Below are 26,101 nucleotides of genomic sequence, written 5' to 3' on the forward strand. Positions count from 1 at the left end.
TAAAATCCAGTTTAGGAAAAACTGTAAAATTTTCTCTTTGTATCATATTAAGCGAATTTCGACAGAAGGTATTATATTTTCTCTAAATTGGTGAGCCTGCATGGTTTGTAATTTCCTTATTCCATATATTTTTCTCAATCTTAAATCTACGGTTACAGGGTATACCCCTGAAGTCGGGCCCTGAAATACTCACACTGGCGTACAGAGAATGGGGTAGGGTAATTAGGGTGATATATTAAAGGTCAAGTCCACCCCAGAAAATGTGGATTTGAATCTATAGAGAAAAATCAAATGCTGAAAATTTCATCAAAATCGGATAAAAAAGTTATGACATTTTAAAGTTTCGCTCATTATTTTTCACAAAACAATTATAATTATGCACAACTCAGCAACATGTCCGTCGATCCCCACTCACCTTGTTGTCATTTAAGATTGAGAAAAATATTATCTTATTAATTTTTTTTATTCAGGTGTGAATTTTACAATATTTCAATTTTTACAGATTTGACAGTCGGGACCAACTTGACTGAACCATAAAATTTTAAAACAATGGTAATTCCACATTTAAGGAAGAAATAAAACTTTGAGCACAATGAGGAGAAATTAAGAATATTTCATATTTCAAATAAGGAAATACAAAAGAAATAGTGAGTGGATGACATCATCAGTTCCCTCATACCTACCAGGATGTCGATCCATAGCTGTTTTGTGAAATTTAGCGCAACTTAAAAATGCCATAACTTTCTTATTTTACATCCAGTTTTGATGAAAATTTTCAGCGTTATGCGTTCGATTTTTCTCAACTTTTTGTTGGAGTGGATCGAATTAATTGTCCTTTAAGTATGGGAGATATGGGTAATCCTACATGGGTTCTCATTTATGATAATAACAAGTTAGCAATAATTTAAAATTTCCATGTGATTGGCTATAATACACCCTTTGGCTAATAATAATATAATTAGTAAATTTGCTTTTAATACAGCTTGTGTTTTTGTTATGAATATAGCAATAAATTAGCAAGAACTCTAGTCGCGTCGATATGCATGCGCTATCCACCACAGTGGCGGATCCAGGATTTTCCAAAAGGGGGGGGGGCAAATTTTTGGAGGAAATTAAGGATATTTCGTACCTGAAAAAATTTGACAAGCAACAAAAAAAAGGTCTTCAACCACAAATCATTAAAGGATATTTCGTACCCGAAAAAAATTGACAAGCAAAAAAAAAAAAAGGGGGGGGGGGTTCAAAAACAAATTATGGGTTATTCATACCCGAAAAAATTAGACAAGCAAAAAAAAATTCAAGTTCAAAAGAGGGGGCATACCTCTGTTTTCATGGCATTTATACATTACAATTTTTTTATTTTGCTTCTCAAAAGGATCCGCGCCTAGCGAGCCTGCACAAGTACAATACAATGTAATGTAACGCAGCTGTTTATATCTACGCGATCCTCTCCTCGTTAGACAGACGCCCGCGAAAAGCCTGCAGAATTTCTATTTTAGTAAGTTTTTAATTATTTTTATTTGGGGGTATATATTCGGAATAATGTATCACAAAGTGAGAAGGTTTGGTAGAATACAATTCGTTTTTATTTCATACCATTTCATTCTCCGAAAACATTGCTAACAACATTCGACTTCGAGTGCCTCTGTAACTAGTAGTACAGCTGACATTGCCATTACTTTTATGTACAATTTATTATGTACACAAGTGTATGGGTTTATCACGAACCCTTGATAAATGTGTTCCAGTAGCACAAGAGCGAATTCACCAGTTATATCACATAGTCTGATTGTCCCAGGTTTTGAAATATCCCTTGACATAGGTGTGGGTGGCACTTGCCCCGGGAACCTCGACACGACGTCTTTAGACAGTGTCGAGGTCCTGAACGCTACCATTCGTTCTCACCGGAGTGCACTGATGCACTAGATTAATCGCTAAATTACAAAAACATGGATGATAAAACGAAACCAAAAATACGACAGTTAGGACTGACCTTACCTAAACAAACTGAGTTCAAGATACGTTCTCCTTAAAATTACGAAAATTCGATGGAATCGTACAATAGAGGATCAATTTTCGGATTTCGTACGAATCGCCATGTTGAATTAAATGAAAAACATGTATGCGCATGCGCAACATGAATATTTATAAGATGTCGTCACTGTTAATGAATATGCATTACAAGAAGAGATAAGAAAACTTCGGTCGAATCACGAACTTGCTTTTCAAATAAATCGCGATTTAGGTATTTCAGTAATGGATATCAATCTTGCTTGCATTTAACATAGAAAAAAAAACATTATTTAAAGAAGAATTAATTTCATTAAAATTATATTTATCTCAATCTGTATATTATGAACAAACATGACTGCGTTTACAAAATACATTTTTTTTAAAATTAGAGATGTAATAAGTTAGAATCAAGGTCAATATCGAGTCGACATTTTTTTTTTTTTTTTAATTGATATATTCATATTCCACAATCATCAAAGTACATTTATAATAAATCATTTTAACACTGAAAAAATGCATAACACACAGGATTGAAACGTAGCAATGAAATGAAAAAAGTGGAGGGGCCTACTAAAAAGCAAAGCTTGTAAAATGTAGACCCCCTATCAAAATTTTATACAACGGTAATATGATATAAGTAGAGTAAAATAATCAGCAAAATTCTATAAAATTATATATAAACACTGTAACACAAATGTATTTACACTATATACAAAATTAAATATTGACTTTAAAATAATCAATACTACCGTGGGTAAGTATGAGGTTCACAAAATATTTGATTGAATCAATAAGAATTCAGAATAAATTTTTTGATGAGTAATTTAAATCGGTTTAGATTAGCTGCCTCTTTTATTACTCTGTCCAGAGAATTCCAGAGTTTTGGTCCTGTGAAAAATACAGTTTTGCTAGAAAATACTGTTCTACTTTTGGGTAAGTGATAGTCATTTGAATGTCTCGTATTATATGAATGTAAAGTATTGTTTTTCATAAATTTCTTTTGTAGGACATTAGGTACACTATTTCTATGTAGCTGATACATGAATTGGAATAGTTGCAAGCGGTACAGGTCATTGACTTTAAGGATACGTTTATGACGAAACAATTCATCTGTATGAGCTCTAAAGGACATATTGCATATTATTCTCAGTACTTTTTTCTGAAGTAGCAAGACTTTATTGAGTCTCGTTTGAGAGGCATTACCCAATGCCAGAATTCCATAATTAAGATATGGTAGAATTAATGCACAATACAACATGGATAGCGCCTGTGCTGGAAGAGCGTTTTTAAGCTTATTGATGACTCCAATATTTCTTGCCACAGTTTTGCAAATATTGTTGATATGAGCATTCCACGTAAGCTTGTGATCAATAGTAAGACTAAGAATTTTGTTGTTTGCACTTCTTTGATTTCAGTATTATCTAAAAGTATTTGATGCAGTAGATGTTTCAATGAATGACTAAAAAGCATATAATTAGTTTTTTGCAGATTCAATGACAGTTTGTTGGCTTTAATCCAGTTTGTTACTTTTTTAAATTCTGCATTCATAGTGCTCACAAGTACATGTGGATCATGATGTGTAAAGAAAATATTGGAATCATCAGCAAAGAGAATAAATGAGAGAACATGAGATGAATTTTTCATATCATTAACATAAAGTACAAATAGCAAAGGGCCAAGAATACTACCTTGTGGAATTCCACAGGAAACTGGCCTTGTTGGAGATTCTGATTCATTTACTGTAACAAACTGAATTCTATCAGTAAGATAACTCCTAAACCATTGTAAAGCTGTCCCTCTGATACCGTAATTTGATAGCTTACATAATAGTATTTCATGATCTATTGTATCAAACGCTTTTGAGAAGTCGAGGAATAACCCTACGGTGTGATCAGAATCGTCAAAAGAAGTAGATATTTTATTTATTAATGTCAATATAGCATGAGTTGTATTATGTTTTTCTCTAAAACCGAATTGATTATCACATATAATACTATATTTCTTAAGGAAAGCAACTGTCCTTTTATAAATTATCCTTTCAAGAATTTTTGAGAACAAAGTTAACAAAGATATTGGGCGGTAATTACTAGTAATTAATTGGTCTCCCTTCTTGAAAATGGGTATAACTTTAGCTATTTTCATCTTCTTTGGTACCTGGCCAAGCTGCAACGATAAATTAAATATATGAAGCAGAGGATCAGCAAGAGAATGTATAATGTTTTTCACAACTCTATTTGTAATGCCATCATAACCGGGAGTCTTTTCTGCTTTCAAATTAAATACAATCTCAAGTAATTCTTCTCTATGAACTGGAGTAAGAAATATTGAACTTTCATTTTGTTTATCCAAAAAGTCCTTAAACGAATTTTCTACAGGCATAATATTTCCAGCTAACTTTGGTCCAATTTGAGAGAAATATGTATTAAATTCATTTGCTATAGAATGAGTATCTTCAACCATATTTCCATCTACACATAATTTATGAACAGCACTAGATTTGTTAATTTTGTTTAGGGCCCCATTTATTGTTTTCCATGTATTTTTAAGGTCGTTTTTATATGAATTTAATTTTTCTGAATAAAACCTCTTTTTTGCTATTCGGAGAGTAGTTGTTAAGGTATTTTTATAAGACGTGTATCTATTCCTTGAAATATCATTTGGATTTGATATATAAGAAACATACAGATTATTTTTCCGATTTATAGACCTTAATATCAATTTTGAAACCCATGGGACATTGACGTCAGAAACGTAGTTCGCGTTGCAAATATGGAGGAACTTGAAGAAGAATTTGCAATAAAATTAAAGGTGCCTCAAAAACAGGCCCTGGAAGAGGCCCAGAGAGGAAATGACAGTCTCGTGATTCTCCCAACGGGTTACGGAAAGAGCACGTGCTTTGCCCTCCATCACAAACTAATGGAGAAAGTAATAAATCACAAAGAACCAGTTTAAACTGGACCAGTCTGACCAGTAGAATTTCAACTGGTAACTCGATCTGGAAATTGCAACATTGGTTACTTGTCTTACTGGTTCAGTGCTGCGCGTATATTTGTCCATATGAAATTAGACTGGATCAACTAAGCTAGACCAGTCAATTTAAAAAGTTACAAGTTGAAATTCCACTTGTCAAACTGATCTTGAATTACTAACTCGAAATTAAAGTGGTCTTAATATAATATTAGTCTACTGGAGTTTGTTACTGGTCACAATATTATTACTTGTGTCCTAATCTAGTAGTACTCAACTGGATTCCATACTGATCTTTCTTGGTCAAAATGCAACACGTCTTTTTTTATTATTTTTTAAAGAGATTGGGTGGTCCTTTTCAGGACCAACACTTGCCCAAGTAAAGAAAAATACGTCATGGCGTACGGTACCGTGAAGCTAATTCTAAATGAGATGGAATAGATGGTTCATAAATTAATCTTTCTGCTCTAATTTGAAATATAGGGCCTATTCTAAGTCTCTACACATACTTCTTCAGAATCTTTTGCATTGTCACTCTAAAGTATGATTTATTGCTTTTAAAAAATGCAAATAACTAAACCACGTAAACAGCACCATCCAATTTTGTTAGTACTGGCAGTGGTCCAGTTGAAAATCAAGTGGCCCAATTTATAAATCTACTGGAGTCTACTAGATAAAATAAAATTATAGAGTACCAAAGTGATGACGTCACGAAATTTTTCTTCTTCGAATTTGAGTGATTTATAGGCCTAGTTTGGTAGGGCATGATGAAATACCTCCACATCCAAACATGGTGGGAATCGGTCCGTAGGCATATAGGCTGATAGGGGCTTTAAGACCTAATGAATCCCGTTACATTAGGCCATAAAATTAGGTATACATAATTAGCCCCATTGAAGTCAATAAATCATTGGACTGGTTCCTAGATTACAAAGGGGCAAATCATGTATTCATATTTCATGAGGTCATATCTAAGGTAAATTTCCAATTCGTCTACTGCCAACTCGTTCACTTCCCACATGGTCTACTTTAATTTAGTCTAATTAACATTCCATCTAAATTTCGCTCCAACCGTTTATTCCAATCATCACTTCGTCTTATCACCTGTTCGTTTATGACAATTTCCTCTCATAACCTTTTGGTCTAATATCCATTTTAGTTCCAATAATTTTAACCGATTAACACTTAGTCCAATTAGACCAAATGGTTAGGACTAAATGGTTATTGGACCAACTGGTTGTTAGACAAAATGGTGAGTGGACGAAATGGCAATTAGGCCATGTGGGTAGTAGACTGATGGCATACCAATGATAGTAGACGATTTGGTAACTGGACGAAATGGCTAGTAGACCAGTCCAAGTGAAAATAAACGACAAGGCACCATGGACCAATTCCCACCAAATTAGTGTTTCAGAGGGATTTCATCGTGCTCTACCAAAATACACATGGTATGAAAAATGCTCGTAAACATACAAACAATGGGAATTGATGTCACACTCAGTGGCGTACCGTGGGTCACGGCATTGGGGGGGGGGGGGGGGGTCACCAGCAATTTTTGTTTAGTCAATTAGTGTGCGCGCAGGTATACTGACCTAATAAAGACATTTTAAGGACAACGCTACTGAGCGGAAAATTTGTTATATTCAGACCTAAAAGAGGGAGATTTTAAAGACTATATTTTAGGAATCTATGATGAGTATAAATCTCATCATAGTCATCTAATGCGAGTGCCAAGTGCTTGCTGATTTTGTTATAATTACATCTGAACACATGAAACACTTTTTGTAGTCATTGTAATCATGATTATCATATGCATCTCACTAATCAAATATTATGAGCACGAAGCACGAGCTGAAAATTTAGATAATTCAGACCTGAAATGGGGCATTCTCAGGCTTGTTTGTAGGAATTCATTAAGACCATACGTATTTCACTGACCAAATGTGGCGAGCGAAAAGCGCGAGCTGAAAAATTTTTATATTCAGATCAGAAAAGGGGACATTTTAAGGACTGATATTAGGACTTCATGGAGAGTAGACAGATCTCAACAATCCAATAATGAAAATCACGGATAGGAACTGTTTTATATTAAGACCATAACATGGGGAAATCACTTAAAGTGGTCATGAAAAAGAAGCATGTGTCACTAAATAAAACAATAATAACCCGAAGTGCGAGGAAATATGTTTGGTGTATATTGACTTGATAACAGGGGGGGGGGGATACAGGATTATATATCTCGTTAAATAATAATAGAGTTTTATTTTTTTTTATTTGTGACGTCATATATGCAAACATTTCTCTTTCTTTTTAAAGCAGGTATTTCTGCATTTATTCAAAATTGCAAATTTATAACAATTATTTAAAATCAAACATACATAATGATCAAATTACAACGGTGACAATGTAGTTGGCGGTGGAAGCCAACAATTTTAGGGGGCACCACATTTTTTTGAAAAGCAAAAAAAAATGACAAGCAAAAAAAAATTGAAGCAAAAAAAAAAAAAGGTTATCAACAAAAAATTTAGGGGGGTTCGTAACCCCACCTAAAATTTAGGGGGGATACTCCCCCCGCCCCCACTTCCGCCGCCTATGGTTATAAGAAGATATAGACATAATTCATGTAAACAATAACAAATGAATTCAAATGCAGAGACCAGCTACCGTAAGCTGAATGCTTGAAAAAATAGCAGCCATATATATGGCTAAAATCAATTCAATAATGGTTTGTTAAAAACATGCCTCGCAGCCAAAGGCTGAATAATTATTTTGTACAACAATTTACAACAATTTACAACAATTTACAACAATAGAATAATACTCAAATACAAACATGAAATGATATCAAATTACTAGTACTTCTTAATATAATACAAGGAAATAAATTATTTGCAAAGAATAGGCTTCATCATTTCAAGCGTCAATACAAACCACATAAAATAGGCTATCAAATTATCTTTTTACTCACAAGGTGTATCAATTGTTTTCAATTATGCATATTAAAAAAAATGTGCGACACCACGTGCATAATCTCTCTCGAAAAAAAAAAGATGATAAAGAAACTAATTTAAATATAGAGACAATAGGTAGAAAAGTAAAGAAAAAAGAATAAAAAAGAAAACGAAAGGGAAAAGAAAAGACAAGAAACGAAGAAAAAAGAGCAAAAGTCAAAAAGAAAAGAATGAAACAGTAAAGAAAGGAAAAGAAAATCAACTACGAAACGAAAAGTAGATGAACAAAATATGAAAATAATAAAAACAAAACGGAAAAGGGGATAAAAAATAAAGAAAGTGAAAAGAAATCACGAGGGAGAACTAAGAAATAATATTAGAACACGAAAAAAGAATGAAGAAAAAAATTACATGAAAAGAAGCTAATCGAATAAAAACAAAAGGCCGTTAAAATAGTGATTTATTCACTGGGTGCCACGCAGCCAAACCATCGAAAAAGAAATTACGCCACTAAGTTAGACTTATGAATATTCATATTACCCTTTCTCGCATGCCTCATACGATAGCCTTTTGTCAAAGACTTCTAGTATATTTCTATAGGATCCTCAGTGAATAAACAGGGTGAAATTAATAGGAAGAGCGTATTATAAACGTATTATAATCGATTATTATTTAATTTTTTGTTTTTATAAGGATTAGGCTATTATTTTTCTTTTGTTTTTGTTTTCTGCTAGCACGAAGATAAAAATCAATTTATCTCGTTGCCTCGTCAAAAGGCTATATCGATCCTCCATTGCTTTCTGTACAAACGACTTTTAATGCACACCGGCAAAATTTTCCGACGTTTTTGCTTCGTTTTGGGGAATTATTTCGAAGTTTTGAGGGCCGCCCATATTGCGGCTTAAGTTGTAAGTATGTATTGATTCCTTTGTAACAGTTTTGTGCAATTTTATGTATTTTTGATTGATTCCCGATGCTCATCTGGTTTGATCTGGTGAGCCGGGGTGAATCACAACGCAGCCCGAACACAGTACGTGTTCGGGCTGCCGCAGTAAGGGTGGCACTAGCCCTTAGGCGTCCGGGGAGTAAAAGTCATCTACTCTACGTAGGCTTACTCCCCACTGACGCCCACTCACACTAATACGAGGTTCGTATACGAACCTCGTACACCGGACCGTGTTTGACCGTAGATTTCGAAGTAGTCGGCAAACATTGCTTCATTGCTGAAGTAATATTTGCCGAAACTCCTTCTCGCTACGCACCGGGGCTCTTTCCGGTAAGTAGCAATACTTAACAAAATTATACATATGATATTTAACTCATTTCATTTAAAAAGAGCAAATTTCGCTTACCTCGGCCTAGCAAGTGACTTCGTTTGTCTCTTCTACGCCTACGGAAATACAAGGAAGCCCGTTGGTGGCGCTAATAAATTTCACAACCTTGATTCAGCTCCTCGGTAATTTTATAACTGTGTCTAAATTCTTTGAATGCGCAATTCTTATGATTAATTTACTAATTATGGGCACCAATAAATAAAATACCTTCAAAAACATAATTCAGGATTACTATTGGCGATGATAACACTTTTGTTGCAATTAATTTAAAACGATGACTAATATAATTTTTTTTTTTAAATACACATGCCTGGAATGAAACCAGCAGTACAAGCAGTATTAACGAACGTCACGGTATACCAAAGTCTATACAATGAAAAGATTGGACACTTCACGGACTTCGCGTAATGCCTTGCGTCGATTTGCGTGTAAAATAGTGTAGGTTCCTAATCTTTGATATGAATATAAATCGCGCGCCCTCTTTAGGCGAAAATTGATATCTACGCTGACCAAATTTTATCTCCGTGAAATCTTCACTAAAGATCAAGAAAATATACATATTTTTAAGAAAAAACTTCAAGGAGAAGTCACGGAAGGATCTAAATGATTCGGTAAGTGTCATAGCAGAATGTGAAATACCAGATTATTGGTGATATTTTATGTGGGCAAAAGCCCACTATCTTTTTGACTTGTCGTGTGTGTCGCGTGCATATGACTGATATTCCTTCGCACGCGAGATGATATGAACCCATGGGTGACTGACGCCACTCATCCTACGAACGAGGCTATAATATAACCTCGTTCTCGGGTGTATACACTAGCATGGCCAAAAAAAACATCGACTATTTTCCTCCCCTTCCCTCACCACAAACATCATGACCTTATTATCGAACTAGATCAAGTGTGATACTTGACATACATTTATATAAGAAATATGATCTAATTGCTGAAAATAATATGAAAAATGACTAAAAACTCACCGATTTTTCCACCTCCGGTGACCGTCACTACTCTTGGTTCGTTCAATGGTGTTCGATCGTGACAAATCGAAAAAGAAAAAAAATATCACGAAGCCATAAAGGTTCTTCCACCCGGATGGATGAAACACTACTTGTGATGCATTCTGGTAAAAATGTCTCGATAGCCTCGACAGAGAGAGTAACTTTCACGCATGTAGGCCTATTATGAAACTCACATTCTTTTTTCATTTTTTTATAATCACAGACTCCACTGAAGACTGAAAATGTCACCAGTTTGGATATGACGGAGATGGGGCGTTCGATGTAACCATGGAGACGCTGGAAGCTAGTGGGAGGAGCGACCCTGTTATCGTTTGTCCCTCAGAGGATGAGCTCAAAGAAGAGCCTGTGATGAATGTCCCTTGTATAGTGGATGGATGTAAAAAGATATTTAACACCACAGCAGCACGCAGCATACACATCATACAAACACATAAGATTTATAAGGTATGAATAAACAAGTATGAGAGATTTAACCTTTGACCTTTAATCTCTATTTTAGTAGTGGTGGTGGTAGTTAAGTGGTAGTAGCAGATAGAGTAGAAGTAGGAAAAGTGGTAGTTCTAGTAGTAGTGGTGTTGTGATAAGCGGTGGTGGAAGTGATGGTTTATAGCCCAGTGGTGGTAGTGGTAGCAGGAGTGGTGGTAGTACTAGTAGTAGTTGTAGTTGTAGTAGTTGTAATAGTAGTAGTAGTAGTAGTAGTAGTAGTAGTAGTGGTAGTAGGAGGAGGAGGAGTGGTGATATTGTCAGTTTTCTGTCTAGTCTTATCTGCAGACTTCAATAATACCTCTTGTGAAATATTTAGTTGTATTTCTGAGCACTGAGCTCAACGGTTTACTTGAAATAATAAAAGTTGGCAGTCTCCTCATCCACCTAATAATGTGCACATTGCTAAGAACATTGCCCTATGTCCACTCTATCATATTCGTGCGATGCACACCCAAACCTCTTCATTTTTACCAGATTTTTTTTCCAGTGTGTCCCAAGGTATAGGCCAACTGATTTAACTGAACCTTACATTTCTTATCTTATAAATCTCCTTTTGGTTTGAAAACATGCCCCAGAGGTGCATACTGTAGTTTACTTCTACATGGCTAAAATGAATGCAGTTTTTCTATAGTTTATATTTTAGTTGAAATTGAAGATCAGGCTAGTTATCAGAAAATCTTTAGATGTAGACAGACATACATACTGGGACTTATGAACCCTCCCCATCTGAGATGCTCACGTACTCAACGTTTTGTATGAATTTGTCTTTTTGCCAGGATGAGGAGGAAAAGATGAGGTTTGATCGATCGGTTCAGAAGAAAATGACCAAGGTCATCAAGCACTTCTACTGTCCAGTCAACACCTGTAATAGAAGCAAAGAATGGAATAAGCCATTTTCTAGACTTAGTCTGCTTAAACAGGTAATGATTTCAGGTGAAGATCGGGGGGGGGGGGGTTGAGGAGGAGAGAGAGGCTTGCTCTGGCCTTCCTCCCCCACCCCCACTGTTTGTAAGGTCTTTTTTTTTCTTATTCTTTTTATTTGTCAGAATATTTTGCTGGGAGAGTTCTTCCGAAAACTGATGATGACCTTTGACCTTTTGTCCACAGTTGAATAGATGGTTGAATCAATTGAATGTGTACTCCTGAAAATATTAGTATCTAAATAACTTAAAAGCGCAAGCAGTGAAAATGTATCAAAATCTTATGAAAATTATTAAATGAAGTTATTAAATTCTAAAGTTCTGCACTATATTTATGAAAACAATTGCAATTTCAATTCTTGTCACCATGAATATTTAACAGGTGGGCCATTGATGTCATGTCCGCACTATCCTTTATCTTATTCCATTATATGAAATCATAACTTGTTTTGATACATGGACAATATAAACACGTGTATGCCTTGTACCCCCCCCCCCCCCATATAAAACGCTTCATCAATGATTATCTTACGCAGTAAACAAATATTAATTTTTTTGTTTGCATTCTTGAGGTACAAAATTTGAATTGAGGGGGGGAAAAAATTGAATTGAACACAATTTCATATACAAAAAACAACAGAAAAATAAATGGGGATATGACATAATCAGATTGCTCATTGCACATGGAATGTAGAACTGTTTCACCAATCATTATTACTTTGTAATTCTTTATAAAATTTTGATGACATTTTCAGTGTTTTGTTTGTCTGATAAAGGTAGTCAGTAAAAGAAAATCCTCCCAAAAAAATTGAAATATCTTTGCAAGTTAAGGTAAATCTTTTTGATAATTGTCAGAACAGGTTCTACTTGATATAAACTATCCCACTCCAGTATTTTGCAAATGAATTACATCATATTTATTTTAATGGCCCTGATTGAAATTTAGCTTTGATACTCTTAGTTAATTAGAATACTGTAATGTTCATCAGTTTTCCTTTCATATGAATGAAAAATCCACAATAAAATGCATTTCGGGGGGGGGGGGGGGTTCACATTTTCATACACCAACCTGTCCAGAATCCAGCAATCAAGGTTAATCAACGCCCTGAATCTATAAGCAATTGATCATTTCATTGGTTGTTTACAGTATGGTTTGATTTTTTGGGGGGTTGTCTTTCTAGCACTATTACATCGTCCATGCTGAAAAGAAGTATCCTTGCCCGAAGTGTGAGAAAAGATTCAGCACACAGAGTCACCTTGCCAGCCATGAGAGAGACTGTGGCAAGGACTTCTTCTGCACGTGCGGAGAGAAGCACAAATCTTCCACATCGCTCTACATGCATGCCAAGCGAAAACAACATGAACTTCCTGATGAGTATCGCTATAATAAAAGGTAGGTCTTGTTTGATTACCGGGGCCCCGGTTTCATTAACCTTATGATAATTGCTATATTGGGTAAATTTCCGCTTAGCAAATCGGGGGCCTGTTCCAGAAAGAGTTGCAATCAATCGCAACTCCAAAAGTCAACGTAACTTAATTTTCAACTAATGAAATGCATATAGGTGATTTGTACTTATTTCCTAATTTGATAGTTGTGTTTAAACGTAACAAGATTTTAGGAGCTTATAACGCTGATGTATATTGAATATCCAAAGATGATTATCACTCTATGTGCATGCTGATAGAAGAATATTTTGCAGTCACACCAACGGAACTTAAAGGTTCTGTTACAACTCTTTGCAATCATTTGCTAAATGATAATGCCCAATCAAGATAGTTGTTGCATACTCATACTTTTCAATATACTTACCAGCCAGAACCCAATCAGATTTTTCCTTTCATATGTGCAATCCATCACAAACCTTTATGATATAGGGCCCTGACCGATTAAACATCTATGGACAAACCATTAATCAGTTTAGAGGCAGTTTGTTTGTGGGATCATGACAGGGTGAATAAAAGTTATAGTGTATTTGATATCACCAGGTCCTATCACTATTACAGCTTCTGGTATTTTTTTTCAAATTTGCTTTTTCCGACCAAGTGGCAGAATTTAAGTAGTATAACAGTAGCCTGTAACTTGCCATTGACAGGGTCATGGTGAACCAATGTTGGATGTCAATAAAATTAATACCTTGGCTTGAGGATGTTTCATAACGATATCCTTAAAGTTATGAATTAATTAGAATAATGACTGAAATAAGAAGTGCCAAAATATGAGTTATATTAAAGTTTTTCGTGACTTGTTACTTTGCCATTATAGTAACGTCCATGGAATCCTTGATTTTGATTGCTGTTTAGCCCTGTTACCATGTTAGTTACTATAACGGTAACGATACCGTAACCATAAGTTAAAAAATTGGCCCTTGCACTTATTATCTTTTGAAGCAATACTAGCTGTAAGTCGTACAAAAATCTGAAAGTTATGGATGGGAAACCATCCCCTTTTTATATAAAAAAGGAAACAAAAATCTCCAAAAGACACTTCTATTTTCACAGACTATCTTACTACTGACTAACACCATTGATCTACATGTATGCGAACTGGATGGGTGGTCGCACTCAGATTGGCTATCTAGAAACGAAGTCAACAATTCGAAGCATCAGCCATCTTGGGTACATCAAAAAGTCATAAGCTGTGTACTTACGAAGTGATCATTCATTTAGAGTGCTCATTAATTATTAGAGTTTTCTAAGTTTTTCAACTGGATTCTGCTGTACAATTTGTTTCTTGGATTAATGGGCTGAATAACATGTAAACGTAAGCCAAATATAGTAATCAATAGTAATAATGTTACCAATGTTAACTGCAATATGTAGTAAATTTGGCTGGTGGGGTCAAAATTTAGCCCCAGAAATTTTTTATTTTTTATTTTAGCTTCTGCAAATAAGTGTTGCTGATTCAATTCTGAACATGCTTAAAATACCAGACCAAACTCGCATTATGATGATGAATATGTGTAGTTTACATGTAGGTAATGTAGATAATCAGAGAATAGCAGTGAGCCTCATCTGCAATCTGATGTTTATGCGCTCTCGTGCGAGGGCATATTACTGTAATTGGGTCATTTCAAGTTCAGTGTTGGTGCTGACCAGTGCTTGTGCTGGTGCTTATGATGTTGTTGGAAGTGCAATTAAAATTTCATATCCTAGCTTGTACACCTACATGTGATGTGGCCTTGCAAAAATGATACAAATCACATTATTAATATCTCAACACCAAGTGAGACTTGTCTCAGGAGCAGCTTCTTTACAAGTTTGGTGCTGTGCTGATGTAAAAAGTTGGCCCAAAATCTACACCAGAAGGTCAACACTGAACTGGAAATCAACCATTGTATTTTGCATGAGATTGGTGTTAAGTTAAGAACTTTTAGCTGCACATACTCAAGATGAAATTAAGTTCAAGTTGTAAGTCTTAATTGTGAAAGACATCGTCATGAAGTCATTGAGAAACATTAATAATGCACCTGAGAATTAGTGTTTGCTCTATTTGTTGAAATCACCAAATTTTATGCAATCCTGCCAAGAGTTGCGCATAAAAAGATTGTATGTGACAAATTACACACAAATAGCCAGCATTACCATACATGTAGTTGTGTGATTTTTTATTATGAATATACAGGCATTGAAAAACAGTTCTTAGCAGTAGTGGATCATTTTCTTCGATATTCTAAAATATAATAAACAGAATTTGAAATGTATTTTTAATCTTTTCCGCTCCTGTGATATCTCATGAATGATTAGAAATAGGGATAGAGATAACAATGAATATTTCATATTGATTTAATATATATCTTGATTATTGCTTTACTTTTTTATCATGCAGCTCATTGCTTTATATGGGTCATTCCATCTGGATTCACCCAGTGGTTGCACCCGACCGTCTCAGAATTCGTTGTAATTTGGTACACATAAAATTCACCATGGCCCATGCACAAAACAAAAAAAATAAGTCCAATTGGTCCAATAAGTCCAATCAAAAAATGTATTGGAGCGATTTAAAAGGTCGTGACCTTTGACCTTTACTTTGACCTTGAATTTGACCCCCGGACAAATAATTTTTTAACTTGATTATCGTGTATGTTAATTATTAGTATGATATTGACAAAATATGTTAAAACCAATGATGATATTTTATTTCTTCACCTTTAAAAACTCTTCCAAAGATACCATGAAATTTCACTCTAGTCCCACATACTAATATTCATGTTAGTAAAAGTGTTGACCAGTTACATGATTTCTTCCAATCTTAAGTTACGTATGCATACACATGAAAAGAAATTAAGCTCATCAGTTCACAAATGAAACATTAAACATTTATGCTCATGAAAAGGTATCTGTTTAGGCATTTTGATGTTCAGCAATATATATCATATATATATATATATATATATATTCTTGTTAGTAAAGTGTTTACTTTTATCATCAAATTGTTGAGTATATGCCTATTTACTAACAAGAAGATATATATATATATATATATATATATGATATATATTGCTGAACATCAAAATGCCTAAACAGATACCTATTCATGAGCATAAATGTTTAATGTTTCATTTGTGAACTGATGAGCTTAATTTCTTTTCATGTGCATGCATACTGTAACTTCAGATTGGAAGAAATCATGTAACTGTTAAACACTTTACTAACATGAATATCAGTATGTAGGACTAGAGTGAAATTTCATGGTATCTTTGGAAGAGTTTTAAAAGGTGAAGAAATAAAATATCATCATTGATTTTAACATATTTTGTCAATATCATACTAATAATTAACATACACGAAAATCAAGTTTAAAAATTATTTGTCCGGGGGTCAAATTCAAGGTCAAAGTAAAGGTCAAGGGTCACGACCTTATAAATCGCTCCAATACATTATTTGATGCATGTTTTGGATTCCTCTCTGAATTTCCTAATAAATGGTACCAGTTTCATGAAAATTGGTCAACACGTTACGACGCAGTGGCCATTGAAAGTTGAAGGTCACGCCCATTTTTGTCAAAACAAGGAGAAAAGGGCGGGCCGTAGCGCGAGAACCGACGGACCGATTGGACTTATTTTTTTTGTTTTGTGCGTGGGCCATGGTGAATTTTATGTGTACCAATTTACAACAAATTCCGAGAGGGTCGGGTGCAAAATTGCACATTCATTGGGTGAATTGGCATGGAATGACCCATATGTTAATTCACATGGCAAACTACATGCAACTTACAAGCTTGTTATTTACATTTACATTATGTTTTGAACATATAAGCCTTCTTGCCAATATTTATGTTTTGGGAAAAATGTCCCCTTTGTTGTTAATTATTTCTTAGATTTTGTAATGTAAGTACATACAAAATAGATCATGTATATGTATGCCATAAGAATCTCACTTAAGTGTGCAGTCCTTTTGCTCTGGTCTAGCGAAAATGCAAGTACGGAGACTGAGAGTGATAAATACTGTAAGTTGCTAGAAAATAATTTTAAAAGATGGGTATAACCGAGTTCGAGAATGAAAGATAGAAATAACAAAAAGTGAAATAGATTGAGTGTTTAAGAAAAGCAATGAAATTAGAGAAACAGGGTAAAGAGAGAGAGTGCTGAAAATATAAGAGAAGTAGATATTGGATGGACTTGAAAATGGAGAGAGAAGGAGAGAGAGATTTAGAGCAAAAGTAATGAGAAAGGATTGGTGAGAGTAAAGCAGGGAAGTAAATTATTTTCTCTAGGCTTGCAAAAGAGAGAGAGAGAGCAGGGAATAGAATGGAAGAATATACTAATTTATTATTATTGTTAGGATGATGGTGGTTATAATGATAATGTTTATCACTATTAATTAGTATCAGCATCATTGTCTCCCATTAGTTGTATTGTATCTAGAATGAGACATGCAACCCACAATGTTACAGAAATGTAGGTAAAGAAATAAACATTAGTCAGAAAACTACAGACCTGAGAGCGAATTGAGAAACTACAAAACATGAAAGTGATTTTGAAATCATGTTCTAATGACAAGAAAAGGCACGACTGTGTACACATGACACAACATAAAGCTACACAGTGTGTGTGCACTGTCTGCTATTGCTAGCTTTGCTAAGTTCTGGATTCCAAGATGGCTGACATCAGTTTCAATCTCTGAGGCATGATCACCTGTCCAGTTCGTATATAGAGATTTAGTGACTAACACCACCGATCTATGGTGAGTGATGTTGTTGACCATTACTGTAAATTTGAAGAATTATTTGTGGAAATTGAAATTCTTAATGTGCAGGAATGTCTTCTTTGATGTTTTCAGAGTTCTAGAAATTGTTCAAAAGAGATAATTAGGAAAATGATATACTTGCTTCTTGTTTTCATTTTGCAGAAGGAAGCCTGCTCCTGAACCACCTAAGGAGACCTATATCTTGGTTGTCCCAGTCCCATGTGGAAATACAAGCGATTTCCAGAAGACAATATGTGAACCTAAGACCCTCCTTCCTCATCCTTCTGCAAGAACTCTGTTATCGCTGTCTGGAAATTCACAACTCGTCAACAGGACCTCTGCAACAGTCACTACCCCCACACAAGTTGGAACTGCGACTGTAGGTGTTGGCCACAATACCCTGAGAAAATCTTCTACATCAGCAACTGCATCTACCCAAACTGATGATTCTGGGGTTAGTCCATTGCCACCCAAGCTGTCCATGAATAGTTCCTATGCTCAGACATCGCATAGCTGCTTTCCTAATTTTATTCCCATGTTGAATGGCCCAAGAAGACATAAAAAGACTCTGGCTGTACAGACACTTGGTAATTGGTCACAGGGTCAAATATCAAACAAAATGGCTTCTACAGAAACCCAAACATTGGATGGACAGGGTACAACAGAACAGGGTCCGTTATCTCTTGGTCTACAGTTTGCCATACCCTCTCGTTTGCCACCACAGGGGAAATCAATTTCTAGTCCAATGTTTCCTCAGTTTTCAAGTCCTGCTTCATTGACTGCACCTCAAGATGCACTGTTGACATCAAGTCTAAACTCTGGGATTGTTAATCCTCAGGGAACTGCCCTTGAAAATTCTCAGCTTGACACAAACAGTACTCAAACTCCATTGAATGTTGAGGCAATCAGTAACAATGCAACCCCTGATCTCACAACAACTTCAGTGGACCCAGAAAATAAAGTGATATCTCCTAATGAAGTACGTACTCAAACAGACCTTACTTTCCAGAACTTCTTGGAGTTCAACTCATCGGAAACACAAACTCTTTCCAGCGTAAATGATGCCATGACAGAAACGATTGAACCCTCATCATCTCAAACAGCAGGAGCAAAAACAGGAAATCTATCAAGTCCGAATGTGGCAACCAGTGCTACCAGTATGTCTCCTGCACCTTCAAGTCTAGGTGTTGAAAAGAAGTCTACTGCTGTGTCTCCTGCAGGTTTGAGCCCAGGCATACAGGTGAATGCAACAGGTGTGAGACCGGTGCCTTTGTGTCTGGATGTACAGACTGGACCCTCTAGCTTATCTTCTGAATCAACAGGCACTGGAGCTCAGACAAGTGCAAGTAGCATGACTCCTGTTCCCATGATACTTGGTTCTAGTATATCTCCCGCATCATTAGATTTACATAGTCCGGTCAGAAGCATGGGTATATCCCCTGCTCTTCAGGGTCTTGGAGATCAGGCCAGTGCTACAAGCATCTCCCCTACACCTGGTATAGCTTTGTCTGGTTTGGAGCTTCTGTTCCTGGCTAGTACAGAGCACAGAGCAAACTCTTCACTTGAGATGCCCAGAATGGATGAGCCACTGTGCTGCCAACAGACTCAAACTGTCTTTGATGCTGACACTGGCCACCAGGAAACACAGACTGCCTGGGACTGGAGCCTCGATGAATTCTCATTCCTTGACCAGTATACCCAGACAGCCATGAGTTCAAGCGCTGGTACTAGTAGCAACAGCAGCACGACCACCATGCCTGAGACAGATCAGTTCAGCCAAACAGGGATTGACCTTTACTCACAGTTTGCCTTCTCCAACACTGAGACACAGACAGTATCAGTCTTTGACTTGGAGATGTTTGGTAACTCTATCTCCGTCCAGACTGAAGCAGGATCAGGGTCTAAGCTGCTTGAAGGAGATGGCCTGAATGAGATCACTAAAGAGGTTCAGGTGTCAACCTTGGAGTCCCAACAGGAAAGGGTCAGTGCAGATGTCCAGACTGAAGACCTGGACTTTGATAGGCTTCGGAGTAGACAGATGGGCAGTGGTCAGCTGGCTAGCAGTCATACACAAACATCTCTTTGGGAGGATATTGAATCGATAATCAGGTCGGATAGCTTTACCCAAACTCAGTTCCCTTAAAAAACAAAGATTTGCTATTTGACTGTTACTGTTGACCTTCTTCACCCTGGGTAATCTGCAGTTCAGGGGAGTGTTTCATGAATTGATATCTGCAATAAGTTAATGAAATTCTTGTACCTGATTTGCTAACCGCAAATTGGTCAGTAGCAAAATATTTCTTCATCAAACACTTTCCTGGTTATCAAATTGCACTTTCAAAGAACTTCAGTTAACTGGTAGAAATTTAATGGAAAAAGGAGATAAAAATACAATTAAAAGTGCAACTCAATATTTGCACAAGTTAGTGATACATGTACATGTACAGCTTGTTAAAAAAAATAAACACTTTGTTAATAACTGGTAAGATACAGTATTTTAAGTATTCATTATTTGAATGAGAAAGCTGTGACATATTTAACTGATTTTTTTTTCTGTGCTGATGTCCATCAATCATCATTTACATGAATGGTTTTTAAGGGGGCTATTTACCTTAAGTTCATGTCAGTTTACATTTTATCCTGAATCCTATAACATGGATGGCATATATTAGGGCTATTTATTAACATTCCTAAGACCTTTTAGATGGTTCCCATACCTCTAATAATGGGCATTTTTTGGTTGATTTGATCATTCAGAATTTCCAATCAAAGTAAATTTTGTGAACATCTAATTCATAAATAACTATATATTCATTTCCGACCTCCTTTCCCTCATAATGAAATGAGTGTGAATTTTCTGTCATAGGGAAATAGGAAAATATGACAAAGTAATTGCCTTTCTTATGAAAAGTTTATAAGAGTTTATAATGGGTTTGTAAATATGAAATGAAATATAAACAGTACTTTATCCATATGTTATTCCAATTAGATGCTGAATAATTATTTGTGCATTAGTACTGCAAATCACTTTCCAGGTTATTGATTTACTTCATATTTTATCTTTTAGGAGAAAAAAAGGTGTCCAGAGAATTTCATTGCAGTTATGCTAGTAGATGATATGCCAGTCACTTAAATGCTATTTTTGATTGAAAAATTCATCTTGTATTTTCACCTCTTTGTAGCTATTTGCAAAATATTGTATTAGAGGAAAACGCTTTACATGTATATGCAAATGAAGTTTTACAGATTATTATTACCTTGTTAATTTGAATTTTTTATTTATTCATTAATTGATTAGAGTATTATATGGTTGGTTCCTCATATTATATTTGATATTGTATGAGGAATATACTATTATATTAATATTATTCATGAATGCATTTATTTTCTGAACGTTTATGGTTTTATGGTTTATAGCCTTATTTTTACATAGTCACATGTCTATTTTAATAAAATTACAAAATGGTGAATGAAAAAAATCACATGTTGAAATTTCAATTTTAGAAAATATTAATTGTGAAATTTATCAGCCTGAAGAAAATGAGCGTGTACTTAAACAATTTCCAGGATATACATGTAGGTAGATTTTTAGATGAACCATAACAAGATATGTACTAGAGTTATACATTGTTTTTTTTTTGTTATCCATTGATGTCTGCACAAGTCAACATTCTTTTAGTCAAATTCACCAAATTCTAAGCAGTTCTTTCGACAATTGTATGCCAAAATGTTTCATTTACCCGTCATAAATCTAATTTCTCCCAAGTTACACAGATTTTGGAACTGAGGTCCTTGGGGTTTGATTTGGGTAGAGATGTACCTGTAGTGAAGACTTACAGAGCATTTAGTTTGCTGCTTAACCTTGTCTGTACTTCAAAACATAACAAATTAAATGAAGATTGAATACATTTTAACTCAAAATTTGTGCATACAGGGTTGGGTCTTCTTTTCTTTACATTACTGCCTGACACAACATCAAATGATCAACAAGTTATGTGTATCAACTGGGCTAAATTACTAGATCAATAGAATTATATGGGAAAAGGGGCAAGTTTTGATAGACAGACAGACAGATAGAGAGAGATGTAGACTTTTGTCTAGAGATTTCTCACAAAGTATAACCTGCAATTAAGGGATTTCTTGTGAAAAAGCAACCCATTTGGCCAACACATACATCATGGCCCGTATTCTGAAGTCAGGTTTAACCTAGAGCATGGTCTAACTCTGCTAAAATTATGGGGAGCCAAAAACTTTTTTTTTTAAATCTGCTTATATTTACTATTTTGTATAAGTTTGCTTCCATAATGAAGATAATATTTCAGTTATCATTCTGAGACAGTTATAAATGATTTGAAAGTCCGAAGAGTTAATAAGAGACATTTATACGTGATTTGAGTGTCAGAAGAGTTAATAAATTGAACATGTACTAATACAGATTTATGCCGCAATTGGCTATTCATAGTTAAACTACAACTTTAAACCAGGGTTTGATTTAAACCCAAGTTCATACGGGGCCATTGTGTATAATTTACCCCTCCCACAAGGAACTATATCAGCTCGGCCTACATACACTAACAAAGAAGCAGCTATAGATTTGAGTATGCATATACAGTAACATGCTTAGTGCTATTGCAGTGTGGATGTTGTTATTCCACTCTCTTTTTTTCAGATAATTGGTGTCCAAAACAGATAAATTTTGATTTTTTTTTTAATATGGAAGTAATGAAAAATCAGAATGTCTCTCGGGAATCAAATTTCAATTCATAGAACATGAATCAATTCAGTATCATAGTCATATTTGTACAACCAACTATGCAAATTTACGTCTATATTGATGAGTTTCAGCACAGCAGATGCATCTGTCTGATTTGGTTGTTGTTAAGGGGGGGGGGGTAAAATTAAGTAGTACTTCACATGTCACCTATCAGTATGCCTTGATCAGATAAATTTTTCACAAAGAATGATTAAAGTGACATTTTAAGTGCTTCTTGAGCAATAAGGAGTATATGATATTCAATGCTTGGTAAATGACTACACCAGGGTTGGGCTATGTTTTGAAGAAATGTTCAATTACAATTACTTTTCAATTAAATTATAATTTTTTTCAATTACAATTACCAATAATTTTTGTCAATTACAATTCTAATCACTTTCTATAAAAGTCATAAATGAAATTAATTTGTATTATGTACGTAGCATCACCTATTCCAACATAATTCTCTTAAGTTACAGAGAAACTATACTGTTAATTAAAGAGCACCAATTCTGCCCATTTAACTCTTTGATGCTGAAGCAGTTGACATGAATAAGTCATACAATTAAATCATAAGTTAAGTAAGTTTATTGTAAAGTGATTGAATGTTATTAAAAATAATTGAAGTCAAATACATTTTTGTCTCGCCTGCATAGCAGAGCGAGACTATAGGCGCCGCTTTTCCGACGGCGGCGGCGTCGTGAACATTGAAATCTTAACCAAGGTTAAGTTTTTGAAATGTCATAACTTAGAAAGTATATATAGAAAATATAAGGACCCAGCTCATGAAACTTGGACATAAGGTTAATCACGTATTACTAAACATCCTGCCTGAGTTTCGGGTCACATGACCAAGTTCAAAGGTCATTTAGGGTCAATGAACTTAGACCATGTTGGGGGAATGAATATCGAAATCTTAACCAACGTTAATTTTTGAAATGTTGTCATAACTTCGAAAGTATATGGACCTAGTTCATAAAACGTAGACATAAGGGTAATAGTGTATCACTGAACATCCTTCCCGAGTTTCAGGTCACATGATTAAGGTCAAATGTCACTTACAGTCAACGAACTTTGGCCATGTTAGGGTTATTTGAGGAATTGTCATAACTTTAAAAGTTTATGGATCTAGTTCATGAAACTTGGACATAAGAGCAACCATGTATCTCTGAATATCGTGTGTGAGTTTCAGGTCACATGACCAAGGTCAAAGGTCACCTAGGGTCAACAAACTTTGGCCATGTTGGGGTTATTGAGGAATTGTCATCATAACTTTGAAATTTTATGGATCTAGTTCATGAAACGTGGACATAAGAGCAATCAAGTATCCTTGAATATCATGTGCGAGTTTCAGGTCACATGACCAAGGTCAAATGTAATTTAGGGTCAACAAACTTTGGTAATCCTGGGGTTATGTGTGGAATTGTCATAACTAAATTGTCATAACTTCCCATGACAAGTGGGTCCTCACAGAAGACTAGCACAAATACCCCTTGTTGTTTGATAGGGGCCTTCTGTACACAAGTCATTGGCAGGGGCTTTAGGCTGCATATTCAGACCACTTTCCTTGAGTGAAGAGTTTGCACAGCAATTTACACCCCCCATGGATCCTTTGAACAAAAAATTATAATTTTCGCGATAATCTTGTGAGAAGATAGAATATAAACTGTCAATGGCTTTAGTAAGTAGTATAACCTGCAGGAAAATCATTGTATTGGGGTCCCATTCCATATAAATACTACTATGATAGCCTAAATGACTTATCACTGTTTCCATGGTAATTACCATTGATTGCAAATTTGTGCCCCATAAAAGTTTAACTATGGATACGCGCCTGCCCTACCAGTTTTACTATAGTTTACTTGTACTTCACTGTTGTAGACATCAAGAAGTATTACTCATTTGAAAGATTTTGCTGAAACTATTTACTTAGTATAATGAAATGTATTCATTATTCAATGTTATTTATTTGCTAAATTTGAATATTAAAATGCATAGTGTTTTCTATAGAAAAGGAATACAGGTTGTTGTTTTATTGCCTCTTTCAGAGTACTGTCGTGTGTCCAATTATTTGGGAGTGGGTGGGTGTGTCGGGGGGGGGGTTTGATGTCTGACCATGCAACTGCATTTTGTTGTACCCGATTTGCTTTTGATAAAGTCTGCCTCCCTCTTTCTTTTTTAATTGATCTACAGTGCGTCCCACAAAAAACGAAACCGAGATTAATCGATGATTTATCATAACTTAATCACAAATACAATAGACAAATGACCTACCATTGTAAAGCTTAGAATCTCCTCTTTCATCTGAAATTACTTAGATTATTCCTCATTCACGCATGAGTGAGCAAACACAATTTGAAGAAAGGATACCAAAAACTCATTTGGCAGGGGTATCTGAATTTCAAAAAGAAAATCACATGCCTAAAAAAGTTCAATATCTGCTCTTTAATTTGATACCTCAATTACAGAAAATGGTAAAGAAATAACAAAGTTCTGGTTATTTAAAATAAGGCTTGAATTTCAATAATTTCATAAAATGAAGAGGTTCTACAGGCTAGCCTTAAAACTCACTTGATACTCCGTTTTGTTGACGATCAGCCATGCGATAGCTTCTGTGTGTAACCGGTGATAACACGTTTATTTAATGAAATTATGGAAATACAAGCATTGTTTCGAGGGAACATAACTTTTTTACTTCTAGACCATTTTTTGTGATTAAGGTATCGAATAAAAGAGCAGATATTGAACTTTTTAGGCATGTGATTTTCTTTTTGAAATTCAGAAATACCAAAGAGTTTTTGGGATCCTTCAAATTGTTTTTGCTCACTCATGCGTGAATGAGGAATAATCTAAGTAATATCAGATGAAAGAGATATAAATCATCGCTTAATCTCGGTTTCGTTTTTTCTGGGACGCACTGTATAGTTTAACTCTTATATTTATGTATCTGTTGTGTCTCACATCGTGCTGGCCCTATTGCAATTCAAGTTATTAGCAAAACTTTACCATTCCACTTGTAATTCCTCTGTAATCCTCCATTTTTTCATGGGACCGATGTCTATATTTTATTTCTACCGACTCCTACCCTATCCCTTCACCCCTTCCCCTCTCTTTCTCTCCCACCCACCCTCTCGCTCTCTGCCACACCCAGTCTTCCTCCTTTACCATTTCTACCCCTGATACCTCCTCCTCCACCCTCTCCACATCTTACTTTCCCACCCTCTCCTTGCTCCCTCTCTATCTCTCTCTGCCACTCATTTCATACCCCTGCCCCTCCCTCTCTTTTTCATCTCACTTTCATACCCTCTCCTCCCTCCACTCTAGGGCTCTATCTCTCTCTGCCACTCATTTCATACCCCTGCCCCTCCCTCTCTTTTTCATCTCACTTTCATACCCTCTCCTCCCTCCACTCTAGGGCTCTATCTCTCTGCCGCTCCTTTCATACCCCTGCCCCTCCCTCTCCTCTTCT

At 35.4% G+C, this 26,101-nt stretch overlaps 1 protein-coding gene across 1 annotated transcript; it reads left to right on the forward strand.

Annotated features, from left to right (window-relative positions):
• The first annotated feature begins 1,337 nt into the window (after positions 1-1,337).
• Positions 1,338-24,650, forward strand: LOC129279203 (ATM interactor-like). Its single transcript, XM_064094867.1, has 5 exons — positions 1,338-1,498; positions 10,490-10,731; positions 11,550-11,693; positions 12,875-13,086; positions 18,042-24,650. Exons 2-5 carry the CDS (start codon positions 10,555-10,557, stop codon positions 20,020-20,022), a joined length of 2,514 nt encoding a protein of 837 aa, XP_063950937.1. The 5' UTR covers positions 1,338-1,498; positions 10,490-10,554; the 3' UTR covers positions 20,023-24,650.
• Positions 24,651-26,101: the final 1,451 nt, after the last annotated feature.

The sequence above is a fragment of the Lytechinus pictus genome, chromosome 2 (genome assembly GCF_037042905.1).
Source record: "Lytechinus pictus isolate F3 Inbred chromosome 2, Lp3.0, whole genome shotgun sequence".
Lineage (NCBI taxonomy): Eukaryota > Metazoa > Echinodermata > Echinoidea > Temnopleuroida > Toxopneustidae > Lytechinus > Lytechinus pictus.